We start from the raw sequence: 18,553 nt of genomic DNA, 5'->3' as shown, positions 1-18,553 counted from the left end.
GTTTAATTTAAAATATAAACATCAAAGAATTGCTGAGTCATACTTTAGTCTCACTTAAGTTTCCTAGGGGAAGAGAATGGAGCATGGCTGATGTTGACCTTAATGTAAGTAGCAGAATAGTCATCACTTAGTTTAAGGAGAAGTAGATAAAGTGACAAGAAGGCAATGGCACCCGACTCCAGTACTCTTGCCTGGAAAATCCCATGGACAGAGGAGCCTGGTAGGCTGCAGTTCATGGGGTCGCTAAGAGCTGGACACGACTAAGCTACTTCATTTTCAATTTTCACTTTCATGCATTGGAGAAGGAAATGGCAACCCACTCCAGTGTTCTTGCCTGGAGAATCCCAGGGACGGGGGAGCCTGGTGGACTGACGTCTATGGGGTCGCACAGAGTGGGACATGACTGAAACGACTTAGCAGTAGCAGATAAAGTGACAGAATTTGCAACAACAGCCCTGGAGGAATGTGTGCTTTGATATCCTGGAGAAAAACAAACGTTTTCTTCAAATTATTTGTTCAAAATGACATTGGGTTTCTAATGTGCTCAAATGACTAACGATTTTATAACTGTCCCACAAAAATATAAACAGATATTACATAATCATCCTACATTTGAGAACAAAATGTAAAAATGATGTCACTGCACAAGAATTTATCCAACATGGAAAAGAAATTTAAAAGCCACAATGGGTTTCTTTTTAAATCAAGAGGTTTGCAATAAAAAATAAAAATAATTCTAAAATGCATGTTATTATAGTAAGCATTAAATTTTTAATGTAACAAATATCTTAAACCAGAGAAAATGATCACAGAATATGATGTTCTTTAATCATTATTGTCACATCTTTATTTTTAAAACTCTTTTCCAAAGCTCTAGCTTCACATTTTCTATGCCTGCTAGATAATTTTCAGCTGAAATTCACTCTAAATTGTAACACATCCAAAATCGCTATTATCTTATTTTCCAAATTATCTCTTTCTAATTCCCATAGATCTGGACATAGAACCTACATCCTACCAGAAAAGAGGTTCAAATCTCAGAGTACTGCCAGGTATTTCTCTTCCTGCTAGAATTCAATCAACTTTCAAGTTTTTTCAAATCATACTACTAAAGAAAATGTCTGATTATAGCAGTCTCCTATTGATTAACCTTTCATGTCCTTCTATAGGAAAATACATTTTCTAGGCTTCCCTGGTGGCTCAGGTGATAAAGAATCTGCCTGCAGTGCATTAGACCTGGGTTCAGTCCCTGGTGGGGAAGATCCTCTGGAGAAGGGGATGGCAACCCTAGTATTCTTGCCTAGAGAATTCCATGGACAGTGGGGCCTTGTGGGCTATAGTATATGTGGTCCCAAAGAGGAGGACATGACTGAGCAACTAACGCTTTCAGGGGAAAATCCACGTATTCTTTCTTTCCTACAGTCTATGACCAACCACATTTGTTCCAAACCCTTTCCAGTTTTATATTCCATTGTTTCTCTTTGATTCACTCTAACCCAGCTAAACCAACATGGATCAACTAGTATATTTTCTTGTTTCTTCATTTTCCCCCATCTATTAATGAGTTCATTCCCATTTCTCATACTGAACACTAGCAATTCTTTAAGACTTATTTCAAAGGCCACCATTTTCATGAAGAAATCTCATTTTCCCATGCTATAAAAATTCTTAACTTCCTGAAATTCCAAATTACTTGACTTTTACATCCTTTTTTATGATTCCACTTCTTTAATTTGGCATAATTTTTTTTCTGGTATTAATACACTTAAGTGTCTTGAGATCAAGAATTCCTTCTAAATCATTATAGATTTCACATCATCTTACGCTCAGCAGATATGCATTCAAGTATCAGTTAATGTAACACTGGAGAATTAACCTGAGAATGAATAAGGACTTCAACAATGGGCAATTCTTCTAAAATTTATTCATTCAACACATATGTTTTAAGTATTACAAAGTTACAGGAGTTCCTATAATTTCACAAATGAGGACTGTTCTAAAAGTAAGACAGGAGATAATGAGCCAAAAGTGAAAAATCCATCATAGTGTAACATCTTGACTCTAAACATTTTGACAAATATAACATTTCCTTATTTACTGTTTTACTTGAAGGAAAAATTAGTATTTAGTCATATATTTACATGAGAAAATATGCTAAATATTAAACAGAAAGCTCCTGGAAATGTATGTAAATGAGATTTTCGCTAACTTCAACGGAATGTGTATATTATCTCAACTCCCTCAAAAAAAAAAAACAACAACCCACTAAGATAATAGTTTAAGATTATAAAAATATAGACAATACATAGGGAACAATACCAACAATGGAAAGATATAAGAATATTTTGAAAGATAAAATGTGGATGAGATGGTGGTTTGGGAACTGACTGAAACAAATTTCAGAGCTGAAATCCCACTATCTTCAAAAAGGGGATCACCTTGAGAACAAAGTCCATCCTTCCTACATAAGTTTGGGGAAACTCAAGTCTTAAAGAGACAATAGGAGAAAGCTGAGCTTGGATTTATAGGATTTTTTTTTTTTTTAAAGTGCCCATGTCTGTGTATGGGTTAACTTGATGTCCCCAGATTACCTTACCCCAAGCACAAGCCAAGCAACTCTATCCCCAGAAAACCAAACACCAGTTGGACCAGCAGAGGTGGGCCAAAAAAGGGCTCAGGATGCAGGAACAACCCATACCGTGGAAAGTAGCGCTGAGATGTCATTCACTTGCTCAGGAAAGATTTAATACAAGTAGCCTAAGTGCCATTTCACATTTACACCTCCCAAACTGAGCTCTATAAATCCTCATCATAACCTGCTCTCTCCACAGCCCTCCCTATCTTAGTTAGTGTAGCTCCAGTTGCTCAGACCAAAGCAAACAAAACAAAACCTTAATTCTTCTATGTCCTTCACATACCCAGTCTAACAAGAAATCCTGCTAACTCTTAACTTTCAAATAAATCAGGAACTGCCACCAGCTCCACTCTGAGCATCGTCACACCCCGGTTGGATGACCTCAGTAGCCTCCCAACTGGTCCTCTGCTCTGCTCCTTTCTCCCTTCATCTTAACACAGCAGCTGGAGTGACCCTGTTAAAAAGTAAGCCAGGTGATCTCCTTCCTCCACCCAGAGACCTCCATTGGCTCCTTCCTCTCTTAAAGTAAAAGCAAAAGCCCTTGCAGTGTTATATAACCATACCAACTCTGACTCCTCATGACTTCTCTGGCCTTATCTCCTACCATCTTTCCTTTGTCTTAGTATATTCCAGACACACTGATCTCTGACCTCCCCAACTCACTCACACACACACACAAACACACACACACTACACACACAGATACAAGTCAACAGATATCAACTATAACTCAAGGTGAGAACTGCCTGGTGTTTGAACAGAAAAATGACATGATCTGGTTTTCACTTCAAAATGATCACCCTGGTTGCTTGTTAAGATTAAATGGTAGGTGAGTAAGGCAGACGGATGGAGAGCCACCAGGAGGCTATTGAGAGAGTCGTAGACAGGACCTGGGTGACAGCCACAGAAACAGTGAATATACTTTGGAGGTAGAACCAAGAAAATCTGTGGGTGGATTGTTGACTACGCTTTAAAAAAAGAAAAAAGACAAAAGTCAAGAACGATGTCCAGATTTTCAACTTAAGTAACCTGGACAACTGAGCTGGTATTAACTGAAGTACAAGAAGATAAATAAAGATTAGTTCAATTTTAGAAATGTTAATTCATGATGTCTGTTAGACACCCAAGTGGGAGTTCCTTGTAGACAACTGAATATAGGTTCTTGAATTTCAGAGGTGGGGCCTGGGCTGGAGATATAAATTTGGAAGATGATAGTATACAGATACATCAAGATTAGATAAGACCATTAAAGAAATGGATCTAGCTGGAGAGGAAAAGAAATTCAAGGAATGGACACTGGAATGTTCTTATATTTAGAGGTCATGGGATGATGAGAAACAGCAAAAAACAAAAGAAAACTGAGTAAAAGTACCCGGAAACCTAGAAAACAAACCAGGTGAGTGACTATCCTGGAAGCAAAATGAAAGCAGTGTGTCAGTAAAGAAGTGATCAGCTGGGCCAAATGGTGCTGAAAGGTCAATCCAGTTGAGGACTGGGAAATGACCCTTGGACCTAGAAATAACATGGGCACCGTTGACCTCAATGTTTAAGTTGAGTGGTATGGGCAAAAGTTGATGGATTTAAGAGAATAAGAGGAGAAGAATTAAAGAAGTGAGAAATGGGGCAGTAGCTGAAAGGAGATCTGAAGTCAAGAAAGGATCTTATCGATCATTTTTTCTTTGGTATCTAAGTAAAAGGAAGCATTCAAAAATACCAACTGAATAAATCAAGTTTAATATTAAACAACAGGTTTGCTCTGAATACACTGACCTATTTGAGTTCATATATCATGCAGGCTCATATCAGGCACCGAAAGAATATTTTCTCCAGGAAAAAAGTCAAACTAGAGCAATTAGGTAATGTCAACTTTTCAGAGAATTCGGATACCCTGTTAAGTTTCCTGAACACTAGTGACCTTTTGGAGCAATTCCTGTCACCGTGCCTGCTCTATGTTTAAGACACACTGTTGCCTTGCTAATCTATCATCTATCTCAGCTGAGTTTCTAATGTATCTAAGCATAAGATTTGTTAAGCCCTAGAGAAAAGCAAATTTTAAGAGTCAAATAGATGAGACCAAGACCCAAGATCAAAACAACCAACGAAGACTTTCTGGTTTTATCTAAATCCATGGAGTAAAATAAATAATAATAATAAAAATAATTTGCCAGTCTTAAGAAATCCATGGCCATTCTTGTCTGGTTTTCACTGAAAATGGGAAAGACCAAACCCAAGTGACTGGATGAAAGATGAAAAACAAAAAGCAGAAAAATGATGGGAAATGCAGGCATGCTATGTAAGAGTACAGACAATAACAAACTAACAACTAGACTTTCCTGTGACTCATGGAAAAATATGTGAAATCAGGTTATTCAAGCTTAAAAATAATGAATCATACAACTTAGAATACAGATGTCAGGAAAGCACATGTGTAATTTTGGATAAAAAAAATAATGAAAGGATATAGAGATATTATGAAAACTTTAATCACTTACTACTATAAAAATCATATTCTGTATTATTTGAGAATTCACATAAAATTAATAATAATATCTATCTCAGTTAAACACTAAGAGATATTACACTCAGTAGTAAGCAATAGGTTTCATGCTTTCTTAAGTTTGGGCTTTTTAAAACTATCTCTGATTTATGCTTCAAATTAGATGAGAGCATTCCTTAATGCATTTGTTTTGGTAGAAAATCCAAACTTTGGTAATTACAGAGAACAGCTAGAAAACGCTTAAAAGATCAACCAGTTGGTCAAAAATAAAATGAGAATTCTACCCAAGATTTTAAGCCAATAAAGACTGAACAATGGAGAAGAACCAGAAAACTTGAATTTTGACTTCAACTTTGTCATCAACTGATACTTTGGTTTCTTTGATTCTTTAAATAATTTATGCTTTAGGTACCTCTTCCCCGACAGCAGAACAAGTCAATCTGCTGTTTGGACTACACATTTTTAAAGTTCAAGAACTTTCAATAAACTAGAATTTATACGTGCCTCAAGTTTAAGTTTTGAAAATAGAATTATCTCACAAAAGGTATATTTTAATACATAAATTTAAATATGTCTATCTGCTAGTCACTCAGTTGTGTCCTACTCTTTGTGACCCTATGGACTGTAGCCCACCAGGCTCCTCTGTCCATGGAATTCTCCAGACAAGAATACTGAAGTGGGCTGCCATTTCCTTCTTCAGAGGATCTTCCCGAGCCAGGGATCAAATGCGGGTCTCCTGCATGGCTCCAATACTTTGGACACCTGATGTGAAGCTCCAATTCATTGGATAAGACCCTCACACAGGGAAAGACTGAAGGCAGAGGAGAAGAGGGTGAAGAGGATGAGATGGTTGGATGGCATCATCGACTCAATGGACATGGGCGTGGGCAAACACTGAGAGATGGTGAGGGATGGGGAGGCCTGGCGTGCTGCAGTGCATGGAGTTGCAGAGAGCTGTACATGATTTGGCACTTGAACAACAACAACATCTAAGTGTCACGTATACTGGAAACTGCTGCACTGTTCAGGTCCTCCTCCCTTCTCCCTTTGGCCAGTTTTCAGGATTTAAACTCTCATCTCCCCTATCTCCTAGCTGCTAAAAAGTGTTGCCTGCTGAGTTCACCTCTGAGACTCTCCCGAGGAATCACCATTCACAGCAGAAAGCTTCTCCACCCATGTCTAAGCATCATATCCAAGGACTGTAATTTGGGAGTATAAGGATTTGTCCTCCTGACTTCAAGAAAGGACAGTTCAGGACTATCACTTCCCCCTGTCCCCAGAGCTCCTGTGTGACCTGCTGAGGCCTCTGTCGCATCTATATCACAGCTGAAATTTTATCTTGCCTCATCTGTCCCTCACTCCTTACCATATGTGGACCTGTGCCTGTGTGTGCGGGCATGCTAAGTCACCCAAGTCATGTCCAAATCTTTGCAACTCCAAGGACTATAGCCTAACAGGCTCCTCTGTCCATGGGATTTTCCAGGCAAGAATACTGGAGTGGCTTGGCATGCCCTCCTTCAGGGAATCTTCCTGACCCAGGGATAGAACCCATGTGTCTTATGCCCCCTGCATTGCTAGGCAGGATCTTTACTACTAGCGCCACCTAGGAAGCTCTTGATCTAAGCACACTCCCTGACAAATTTCTGGCATGCAAATCTCTACTCCCAATCTGTTTTCCTGGAAGCCCAACCTGAAACATCCAATCCTAAGGGCTAGTAAACCACAAGAGGCACCACCAGTCTTTCAAATGACTGTTTCTAAACCACTCTGTGGTCATAGCTCAGTCAGTTATTTCATGATGGAGAAAGAAGCAAAAAAAAAATCAATTTAATTCCATTTTGATTGGTCAGTCATTATCAGAAAAAAAAAATCATAACAATTTCTAACTGACTTAGAACTTACTGTGTACCAAGCACCACACTTAGCACTTGGTTAAATCTTTTAAATTCATATTCAGAGCTACATTGTTGTTCAGTCACTGAGTCATGTCCAACACTTTGAGACCCCATGAACTGCAGCAAAACAGGTTTCCCCTGTCATTCACTATCTCCCAGAGTTTGCTCATACTCATGTCTATTGAGTCGATGATGTCATCCAATCATCTCATCCTCTGTCATCCCCTTCTCCTCCCATTTTCAATCTTTCTTAGCATCAGGATATGTTCAAATGAGTCAGCTCTTCTCATCAGGTGGCCAAAGTCTTAGAGTTTCAGCTTCAGCATCAGTCCTTTCAATGAATACTCAGGACTGATTTCCTTCAGGATGGACTGGTTGGATCTCCCAGCCGTCCAAAGGACTCTCAAGAGTCTCCTCCAACAACACAGTTCAAAGCATCAATTCTTTGGCACTCAGCCTTCTTTTTGGTCCAACTCTCACATCCATAAATGACTACTGGAAAAACCATAGTTTTGACTAGACAGACCTTTATTGGTAAAGTAATGTCTCTGCTTTTTAATATGCTGTCTAGGTTTGTCATAGCTTTCCTTCCAAGGAGCAAGCGTCTTCTAATTTCTTGGCTGCAGTCACTGTCTGCAGTAATTTTGGAGCCCAAGAAAATAAAGTCTGTCACTGTTTCCATTGTTTCCCCATTTATTTGCCAAGAAGTGATGTGACTAGATGCCATGATCTTAGTTTTTTGAATGCTGAACTCCAGTTATTATTATTATCCATGTTTTGTAAAGAAGTAAACAGAGGATAAGTGTGTTAATTATCTTGTCAAGATCATAGTACTAGTAAGTAGTGCATCTAATCCAAGTTGTTTAGGATTCAAAAATCTATGGTCTACACAACACACTCTGATCTCCATCAACTTTAGTCACCAAACATGTGCCTGCTGGTTGTACCCTGAGAGAAGGCAAGTGCTGTAGCAAAAAACAATCACAACATTCTGAAGAGACCGACCAAATTAGCATGCCTTCTTTATGTAGCAAAGTCAATGTCAAGTATAAGAAATGATGAAGCACTTTAAGTGATGAAAACACCAATCTTTGGCTTTCTGTTAAACCGGTGCTCAAAACTTAGCTTTATTTTGACTGAAATTATGAAAAATACTGCAGTGCTTCTGTACCTTATCTTTGCACCAACTTTCCCCCATTTTCAGTTGTAAAAGCATAATCTCCATTTCTATAAAGCCTTAAGAAACCTTCTAGAATTAACACCCCCAAAAGATGTCCTCTTCATCATAGGGGATTAGAATGCAAAAGTAGGAAGCCAAGAGTTACCTAGAGTAACAGGAAAATTTGGCCTTGGAGTACAAAATGAAGCAAGTCAAAGGCTAACAGAGTTTTGCCAAGAGAACACGCTGGTCATAGCAAACACTCTCTTCCAACAACACAAGAGAAGACTCTACACATGGACATCACCAGATGGTCAATGTTGAAATCAGAGTGATTTTATTCTTTGCAGCCAAAGATGGAGAAGCTCTATACAGTCAGCAAAAACAAGAATGGGATCTGACTATGGCTCAGATCATGAATTCTTGATTGCCAAATTCAGACTTAAATTGAAGAAAGTAGGGAAAACCACTAGACCATTCAGGTATGACCTAAATCAAATCCCTTACGATTACACAGCAGAAGTGACAGATTCAAGGGAGGGATTAGATCTGATAGATAGATTGCCTGAAGAACTATGGACGGAGGTTCGTGACATTGTACAGGAGACAGGGATCAAGACCATCCCCAAGAAAAAGAAATGCAAAAAGGTAAAATGGTTCTCTGAGGAGGCCTTACAAAGAGCTGAGAAAAGAAGAGAAGCAAAAGGCAAAGGAGAAAAGAAAGATATACCCATTAGAATGCAGAGTTCCAAAGAATAGCAAGGAGAGATAAGAAAGCCTTCTTCAGCAATCAATGCAAAGAAATAGAGGAAAACAATAGAATGGGAAAGACTAGAGATCTCTTCAGGAAAATTAGAGATACCAAGGGAACATTTCATGCAAAGATGAGCACAATAAAGCACAGAAACAGTATGGACCTAACAAAAGCAGAAGATATTAAGAAGAGGTGGCAAGAACACACAGAAGAACTGTACAAAAAAGATCTTAATAATCCAGATAATCACGATGGTGTGATCACTCACCTAGAGCCACACATCCTGGAATGTGAAGTCAAGTGGGCCTTAGAAAGCATCACTACAAGCAAAGCTAGTGGAGATGATGGAATTCCAGTTGAGCTATTTCAAATCCTAAAAGTGCTGTGAAAGTGCTGCACTCAATATACCAGCAAGTTTGGAAAACTCAGCAGTGGCCACAGGACTGGAAAAGGGCAGTTTTCATTCCAATCCCAAAGAAAGACAATGCCAAAGAAAGCTCAAACTACCACACAATCGCACTCATCTCACACACTAGTAAGGTAATGCTCAAAATTCTCCAAGCCAGACTTCAACAGTATATGAAACCTGAACTTCCAGATGTTCAAGCTGGATTTAGAAAACTTAGAGGAGCCAGAGATCAAATTTCAACATCCGCTGATCATTGAAAAAGCAAGAGAGTTTCAGGAAAACATCTACTTTTGCTTTATTGACTATGCCAAAGCCTTTGACTGTGTGGATCACAACAAAATGTGGAAAATTCTTAAAGAGATGAGAATACTAGACCACCTGACCTGCCTCCTCAGAAATCTGTATGCAAGTAGAGAAGCAACAGTTAGAAATGGACATGGAAAAACAGACTTCCAAATTGGGAAAGGAGTACATCAAGGATGTCTACTGTCACCTTGCTTATTTAACTTATATGCAGAGTACATCATGAGAAATTCCAGGCTGGATGAAGCACAAGCTGGAATCAAGATTGCTGGGGAAAATATCAATATCCTCAGATACACAGATGACACCACCCTTATGGCAGAAAGTGAAGAAGGACTAAAGAGTCTCTTGATGAAAGTGCAAGAGGAGAGTGAAAAAGTTGGCTTAAAACTCAACATTCAGAAAACTAAGGTCATGGCATCTGGTCCCATCACGTTATGGCAAATAGAAGGGGAAACAATGGAAACAGTGACAGACTTTATTTTGGGGGGCTCCAAAATCACTGCAGATTGTGTGACTGCAGACATGAAATTAAAAGACACTTGCTCCTTGGAAGAAAAACTACCACCAACCTAGACAGCATATTAAAAAGCAGAGACATTACTTTGCCAACAAAGATCCATCTAGTCAAAGCTGTGGTTTTTCCAGTAGTCATTTATGGATGGGAGAGTTAAACTATAAAGAGAACTATAAAGAGAGTGCCAAAGGAATGATGCTTTAAAACTGTGGTGTTGGAGAAGACTCTTGAGAGTTCCTTGGACTGCAAGGAGATCCAACCAGTCCATCCTAAAGGAAATCAGTCCTGAATATTCATTGGAACAACCGATGTTGAAGCTGAAACTCCAATACTTTGGCCACTTGATGTGAAGAACTGACACACTGGAAAAGACTCTGATGCTGGGAAAGATTGAAGGTAGCAGGAGAAGGGGATGACAGAGGCTGAGATTGCTTGATGACATCACCGACACAATGGACATGAGTTTGAGTAGGTTCCAGGAGTTGGTGATGGACAGGGAGGCCTGCATGCTGCAGTCTATGGGGTCGCTAAGAGTCAGACATGACTGAGCAACCAAACTGAACTGAACTGAATCTCCATTTTAAAAATTAGATGAAATCCAAGCAACGTGAATTTGTGACCGATGTATATTTTATATATTTGTATTTTCCTTATATTGGCACACTATATTAAAGTAAGTATTAGACTTTTCTAGCAGGGGAATTTACTTGACTTTCAACTTTCCACAATATTAGAAGAGCTGAGTAGCGTAGACAATGTAAAACTTTCAATTGCATATTTCTCCTGAAAATACATTTTTATAGTTTCAGTAAATTTCTCTTTAAAATAATCATTATTTTTTGTTGACTCCAACATGTATGTCCTAAAGCAACAGGATTTTTAGAAATAAGAATGCACTGAACATGGCCAGGAGTGAGGCAGGAGCCAGCCAGGGTGGAATAGCTAGCAACACACCTTTCAGACAGGCAGGTCTGTGTTTCTGCCTTGCGTGTGTCACTAATCAATTATGTTATTTGATATCTTCGAGTCACATTATTTTCTGCATCATATAGAGTTAACAATACACATCTTTGAAATTGTAGAAGAATTAAATAATGTAATATTTTCAAAGTTTAAGAAGGAACCTCTTAGGCATTTAATTAGTAGGTACTGTTATCCTTGACAAAGACAAGATGTGTATAAAATTTTAGTGGGGTTTGGCATATGGGAAGTCACTTTGTTTTGCTTTATTTTAAAGGAACCCATAAAGGAACTAGCCAGTGAAAATGCTTGAAAGGCATTCATTTTACATGTAAGTGTCAAACAGAAGTAATTGTACAAAAGAAGGAAATGGCAGGAAAAGACAGTAAATTAACATAATAGCATGATGTAAAATTTAGCCCAGAAATGTTTTTGCTTCACTCAAATTCATTTCCAGGCAGCAAGATGATTTACCGCTTTTCTTTTTTATGAAAACAGAAACTCCCTTAGGGGATGGTATGAGTGAGCCAGCTAGCAAAACTCCAAATCTGGGAGGGCTATAAGTCATTTCCTAAGCCAACACAAAATGCATCGTACACAGATGGTCTGATGAAAAGAATCTTCCTATGCCTTGAAAATTCTTTTGGAAGCCAAGTATTGTTGCAATTTAAAATATCTATAAGGTTTAATTATTTTTAAAACAATCAAACCTTAAATTGATGTTTAATAGGGCAAAATCAAGACATATTAAAAAAAAACAACAATGTTTAAAACAACGATGGATGTGAACATAAAACATACTTGCAAAGACAAGATCTATTTTGACCTACAGGTTGCAAGGAAAACCTAAAGATACTGAGAGCATTTGGCAAATGTTGTTCAGTCACTCAGTCATGTCCAATTTTTTGTGACACCATGGACTGCAGCACACCAGGCTTCCCTGTCCTTCAGCATCTCCTGGAGTTTGTTCAAAGTGATGTTCACTGAGTTGGTATGCCATCCAACCTTCTCATCCTCTGTCGCCCCCTTCTCCTGCCTTCAGTCTTTCCAAGCATCAGGGTCTTTTCCAATGAGTTAGCTCGTCTCATCAAGTGGCCAAAGTATTGGAGCTTTGCCTTCAGCATCAGTCTTTCCAGTGAATATTCAAGTTTGATTTCCTTTAGGATTGACTGGTTTGATCTCCTTGCTGCCCAAGGGACTCTCAAAAGTCTTCTCCAGCACCACAGTTCAAAGTGTCAAATTACCAACAGAAATTAGGAACAAGTAGTTATCCACGGGTAGCCCTGAGAACGGGGCAGTAGAAGTGAAAAAGGACCTGCTGGCTCTGACCAGATGTTCTCAGGAAACTGCATTTGTCTTTGGTGGTTCTTCCTCAGCCACCTCTGTCACACGTACATTTCCCGCCCCTTTTCGTAGCTAAATAGTCATTATGATCTTAAAGATTAGACTCAGAATCTGACTGGAAGCTGGCTCTTTGACTGAGAGTCATGTCAGCCAAAGGATTTCTTGCTTCTCCTTCAGTTCAGTTCAGTTCAGTCGCTCAGTCGTGTCCGACTCTTTGCGACCCCAAGAATCGCAGCACGCCAGGCCTCCCTGTCCATCACCAACTCCCGAAGTTCACTCAGACTCACGTCCATTGAGTCCATGATGCCATCCAGCCATCTCATCCTCTGTCATCCCCTTTTCCTCCTGCCCCCAATCCCTCTCAGCATCAGCGTCTTTTCCAATGAGCCAACTCTTTGTATGAGGTGGCCAAAGTACTGGAGCTTCAGCTTTAGCATCATTCCCTCCAAAGAAATCCCAGGGTTGATCTCCTTCAGAATGGACTGGTTGGATCTCCTTGCAGTCCAAGGGACTCTCAAGAGTCTTCTCCAACACCACAGTTCAAAAGCATCAATTCTTCAGCGCTCAGCTTTCTTCACAGTTCAACTCTCAGATCCATACATGACCACTGGAAAAATCATAGCCTTGACTAGACGGACTTTTGTTGGCAAAGTAATGTCTCTGTTTTTCAATATGTTTCTCCTTAATTCCTCTTTTTCTTTTCTCTGCCTTTATCTTTCAAGTAAGAGATGGGAGGACAAGATAATCCATCTTTTAAATATTTCTCAAGGTAAGTCCCAAACACTGACTAGATATTAAGTGTTTTTCACTCTTTCAACAGATATATATTGTGTTACTCTGTGTACCAGACACTGAACTATGAATGTATCCTTCAAAAGGCTCCTGAATGTTACGGTCCAGGAGGAAATGTTAGTCAGTCAGTTGTGTCTGATTCTTTGCTACCTCATGGACGGTAGCTTGCCAGGGTCCTCTGTCTGAGGGATTCTCTAGGCAAGAATATTGTTGTTGGTTGCCATGCCCTTCTCCACGGAATCTTCCTAACCCAGGGATTGAACTTGGGTCTCCTGCCTTGCAGGCAGATTCTTTAGCATCTGAGAGACAGGCATTAAACAAATAATTTAACGGCACTAATTGCTGAAGAGAATATGCAATGTCTTATAAGAGGAAAAGGTCAAAAGAACGTGTGGTATTTGGGGTGTGAATAAATGGAAGGCACAATAATTGGTTCCCAGGGCAAAGAGATTAGTTTAGACAGAGAACTTAGAGTGAGAAAGTAAAAATGGGTTAAAAAAATGGATGAGTAAAATTTAATGGGACTATTTGTTAAAGAATGTTTGAAAACCATTAACAGGGTAAAAGACATTGTGAATTTTTAAGTGATATATAGTAAGCACTATTTTCCAAACTATTTTAGGTCATTTTCCCCTTGTTTTCCTTAGGGAATCTTCAGAGAACCATGTTCCTTTAAGAGAACCGAAGAAGTAGAAGCAGCAGAAAGAATAAGGAAAAATCTTGTCTTAATTGAAGAAAGTAAGAGAGAAGAAAAACTATGATGGATACAGAATCCCAGGCATCCACCCTTTTCACCTCATCCAACACATTCTGATGGAGAAGGAAATGGCAACCCACTCCAATATTCTTGTCTGGGAAATCCCATGGATAGAGGAGCCTGCTGAGCTATAGTCCATGGGGACAGAAAGAGTCGGACAGGACTGAGCAGCTGAACAATAACAACAAAATTTTGAACTTTTTAGTCATATTTCTACACCTTGGGATTTCAAGGCTTCCTCATCCTTCACTATTTCCCAGGGTTTGCTCAAATTCATATCCATTGAGTTGGTGGTGCTACCCAACCATCTCATCCTCTGCTGCCCTCTTCTCCTCCAGACTTCAATCTTTCCCAGTATTGGGGTCTTTTCCAATGAGTCAGTTCTTCGCAACAAGTGGCCAAAGTATTGAAGTTTCAGCTTCAGCTGAATGAATATTCCAATGAATATTCAGGACTGATTTCCTTTAGGATGGACTGGTTTGATCTCCCTGCTGTCCAAGGGACTCTCAAGAGTCTTTTCTAGCACCACAGTTTGAAGGCATCAATTCTTCGGTGCTCAGTCTTCTATATGGTCCAACTCTCACATCCATACATGACTACTGGAAAAACCATAGCTTTGACTATGTGGACCTTTGTCAGCAAAGTGAGGTCTCTGCTTTTTAATATGCTGTCTAGGTTTGTCATAGCTTTTCTCCCAAAGAGAAAGTGTCTTTTCAATTTCATGGCTGCAGTCACCATTGGCAATGATTTTGGAGATCAACAAAAGAAAATCTGTCACTGTTTCTACTTTTCCCCCTTCTACTTGCCATGAAGTGATGGGACCATATGCCAAGATCTTCATTTTTCAAATGCTGAATTTTAAGCCAACTCTCCTGTTTCACACTCATGAAGGGCCTCTTCAGTTCCTCTTCATTTTCTGCCATTAGAGAGGTATCATATCTGAGGTTGTTGATATTTCTCCCAGCAATCTTGATTCCAGAGTGTGATTCATCCAGTCCAGTTTTTTTCATGATGTACTCTGAATATAAGTTAAATAAATAGGGTGACAATAGGCTGTCTTTTCACCTTGCTTATATTTTCCTTTGTTGTGCAGAAGCTTTTAATTTTAATTAGATCCCATTTGTTTATTTTTGCTTTTATTTCCAGAATTCTGGGAGGTGGGTCATAGAGGATCCTGCTGTGATTTATGTCTGGGAATGTTTTGCCTATGTTTGCCTATGTTCTCCTCTGGTCTTACATTTAGATCTTTAATCCATTTTGAGTTTATTTTCATGTGCAGTGTTAGAAAGTGATCTAGTTTCATTCTTTTACAAATGGTTGACCAGTTTTCCCAGCACCACTTGTTAAAGAGATTGTCTTGCCTCCATTGTATATTCTTGCCTCCTTTGTCAAAGATAAGGTGTCCATATGTGTGTGGATTTATCTCTGGGCTTTCTATTTTGTTCCATTGATCTATATTTCTGTCTTTGTGCCAGTACCATACTGTCTTGATGACTGTGGCTTTGTAGTAGAGCCTGAAGTCAGGCAAGTTGATTCCTCCAGTTCCATTCTTCTTTCTCAAGATTGCTTTGGCTGTTCGAGGTTTTTTGTATTTCCATACAAATCTTGAAATTATTTGTTCTAGTTCTGTAAAAAATATCGCTGGTAGCTTGATAGGGATTGCATTGAATTTGTAAATTGCTTTGGGTAGTATACTCATTTTCACTATATTGATTCTTCCGATCCATGAACATGGTATATTTCTCCATGTATTAGTGTCCTCTTTGATTTCTTTCATCAGTGTTTTATAGTTTTCTATATATAGGTCTTTAGTTTATTTTAAATAGCTCAGCTGGAATTCCATTACTTCCACTAGCTTCGTGCACAGTAATGCTTCCTAAAGTCTTGCCTTCACACTCCAGGATGTATGGTTCTAGGTGAGTGATCACACCATCATGGTTATCCAGGTCATTAAGACCTTTCTGTATAGTTCTTCTGTGTACTCTTGCCACCTCTACTTAATACCTTTTGCTTCTGTTAGGTCCTTATCATTTCTGTCCTTTATCATGCCCATCCTTGCATGAAATGTTCCCTTGATATCTCCAGTTTTCTAGAAGAGATCTCTAAAAAGAAAAACTCTTTCCCATTCTGTCGTTTTCCTCTATTTCTTTGCATTGTTCTTATAAGAAGGCTTTCTTATCTCTCCTTCTATTCTCTGGGACTGTTTTCAGTTTGGTATACTTTTCCTTTACTTCCTTGCCTTTCACTTCTCTTCTTTCCTCATGTAATTGTTAAGACTCCTCAGACAACCACTTTGTCTTTTTGCATTTCTTTTTCTTTGGGATGGTTTTAGTCACTGCCTCCTGTTCATAGCTCTTCAGATGCTGTCTACCACATCTAATCCCTTGAATCTACTCATCTCCACTGTATAATCATAAGGGATTGGATAAATAACTCCTGCTTTTTCTTTAAACATTTGACACTTTCTCTCGGTTTGTGTTATTCCTTAAATACAAATGTTTCTGGTCTAGCCATCGTCACAAGTATGTGCTCTCAAGGGGCAAATTCACACTGCAAATAAAAATTATAATACTTGCTAACATAAGTTGACATATGCTTGATACTTTTCACATTCCAGATTGTGTTCTATGTGCTTTATTTGTAGTAGTTCATTTGAACTCATAAGGTGTGTGTGAATAGCTACTGTTTTTATAATAATATTACACTAAGAAATGAATGTACAAAAAAGATGAAGTAACTTGGCCAAGGTTTCCAAGTTTTCAACTTGAATAATACATCACATTTATCAGCAGTTCCAATAGGGGCTTTCCAGGTCATGCTAGTGATAAAGAACTGTCTGCCAATGCAGGAGACATAAGAGACACAGGTTCTATCCTGGGTTGGGCAGATCTCCTGGAGAGGGCATGGTAACCCACTCCAGTATTCTTGCCTGGAAAATCCCATGGACAGAGGTGCCTGGAGGGCTACAGTCCATGGGGTCACAAAGAGCTGGACACAACTGAAGAGACCTGCAGACAACACAGCCAATTCCAGGAGAACTCCATCTCTAAACTTTAGCACGTCAACATGCTGTTTTTCTGGACCTCCCCCCATAATTTGTTCAATTGTGGCCTCTGTCTCAATTACTTTTGTTAGAAACTGAATAAAATCTTAACCTCCATCATCAATGGAAAATATTAAATAAATTACACTGTGTTTCTACTGTGACATACAGTGATTAAAAATAATGAGGCATTTACAAATACAGTAAGATGGAAAGTTATCCATGACCTATTGGTGAGTGAAAAAAGAAAACTTTAAAACAAAGGATCCAGCAAATGAATGGCAGACACCCATATATGCCAAAGAATGTAAGGAAATATCTGTAAGACTATTTGTTAAACTCAAGAACAGGACTTGGGAGTGGGGTAATAAGAAAGAGTTATGATGTGATCCTATATGCTTCTGAATTATTTACTTTTTTCATAATGGGTTCATGCTATTTGTATAAGGCAAAAAATAACATTAGGGAATGGGCTAACAATATTTGATGATATCATGATTTAGCTAGATTTTACCACATTATTTGTTCTATTTTATTTTTCTGACTTTATTTTCCTTTTCCTTCTCCATACATAGCCTAGATGCCAACTACACTGAGCTTTTTCTTTTCTAAACATTTTCTTATGCTTCCATCTCAACCCACAGTACTCTAGTTCCTTAAATTTAATTTCTCTAAAGAAAATCATGCACATTTTATAATTTGGTACATATTTTATAAAAAGAAGAGTCCAAATATTCAGGAAATTTTCTGCATTTTGAATCAAAAATATTTTATAAATTAAACATAATATTTCCTGAAGTTTAAATTTTTAGAAAATAATTAATAGTTACAAAGTTTCTGTCTAGGTAATTATATTTCTTGTAAAAAGATGGTTTACTTAAACATTAAGGATATTGCGACAGCCTTGAATGGTTTTTAGAATGAGGTGGAGTGCACACACACACAAAGAGAAAGATTCATTTCATTCTAAACATTAGAAAATCAAAAAACAAGTTTCTTACCATTGTGAGAGTAAATGGATGGTTTTCTAATGCAGACACACTGGGGCAATGTAGAATAATATACTAAAAAACAACAAACAACTTTTAAATGACCAAGAAAGAAGTTCAAATATATTAGTAATGCTAATTTTGAAAAAACAGAATAAGGGTATTTTAAAAGTTGCTGGACATTGACTCACCTGGCCAGGTCTTGCTTTAAAATTTTCTTTGACCATTCGGATTTCCATGACATCTGATGGATGACTTGTGACTGAGATGATGGTGACTGGCTTATTGCTCCGGATACACCTGTAAAGCCTTTCAGCACAATATAGGCACAAAGGTCCAGAAATCCAAAGCCAGGTCTAATGGAGAATTTTTGAAATACACTTTAAGAAATACTTGTGTTATAGGACTCTTTATATCCTGCCTCACTGCTTATTTGACACATTACAGTAATAATACAGCAATGATAATTTAATCTGTATTTGAAATAACAAAGTGTAAA

General features: G+C 38.4%; 1 protein-coding gene across 1 annotated transcript in view; it reads right to left on the bottom strand.

The window, feature by feature from the left end:
• The window catches only part of NOX4 (NADPH oxidase 4), a 175,648-nt gene that overhangs the window by 79,860 nt on the left and 77,235 nt on the right, over window positions 1-18,553 (bottom strand). The window contains exons 10-11 of the mRNA XM_052662027.1: window positions 18,246-18,410; window positions 18,067-18,129 (exon numbers count right to left, since the gene is read on the bottom strand). Coding sequence (XP_052517987.1) covers window positions 18,067-18,129; window positions 18,246-18,410 — 228 coding nt within the window. The remainder of the gene's footprint in view (window positions 1-18,066; window positions 18,130-18,245; window positions 18,411-18,553) is intronic.

This window comes from Budorcas taxicolor, chromosome 25 (genome assembly GCF_023091745.1).
Source record: "Budorcas taxicolor isolate Tak-1 chromosome 25, Takin1.1, whole genome shotgun sequence".
NCBI classification, from domain to species: domain Eukaryota; kingdom Metazoa; phylum Chordata; class Mammalia; order Artiodactyla; family Bovidae; genus Budorcas; species Budorcas taxicolor.
This window is presented reverse-complemented; position numbering and strand designations above follow the sequence as displayed.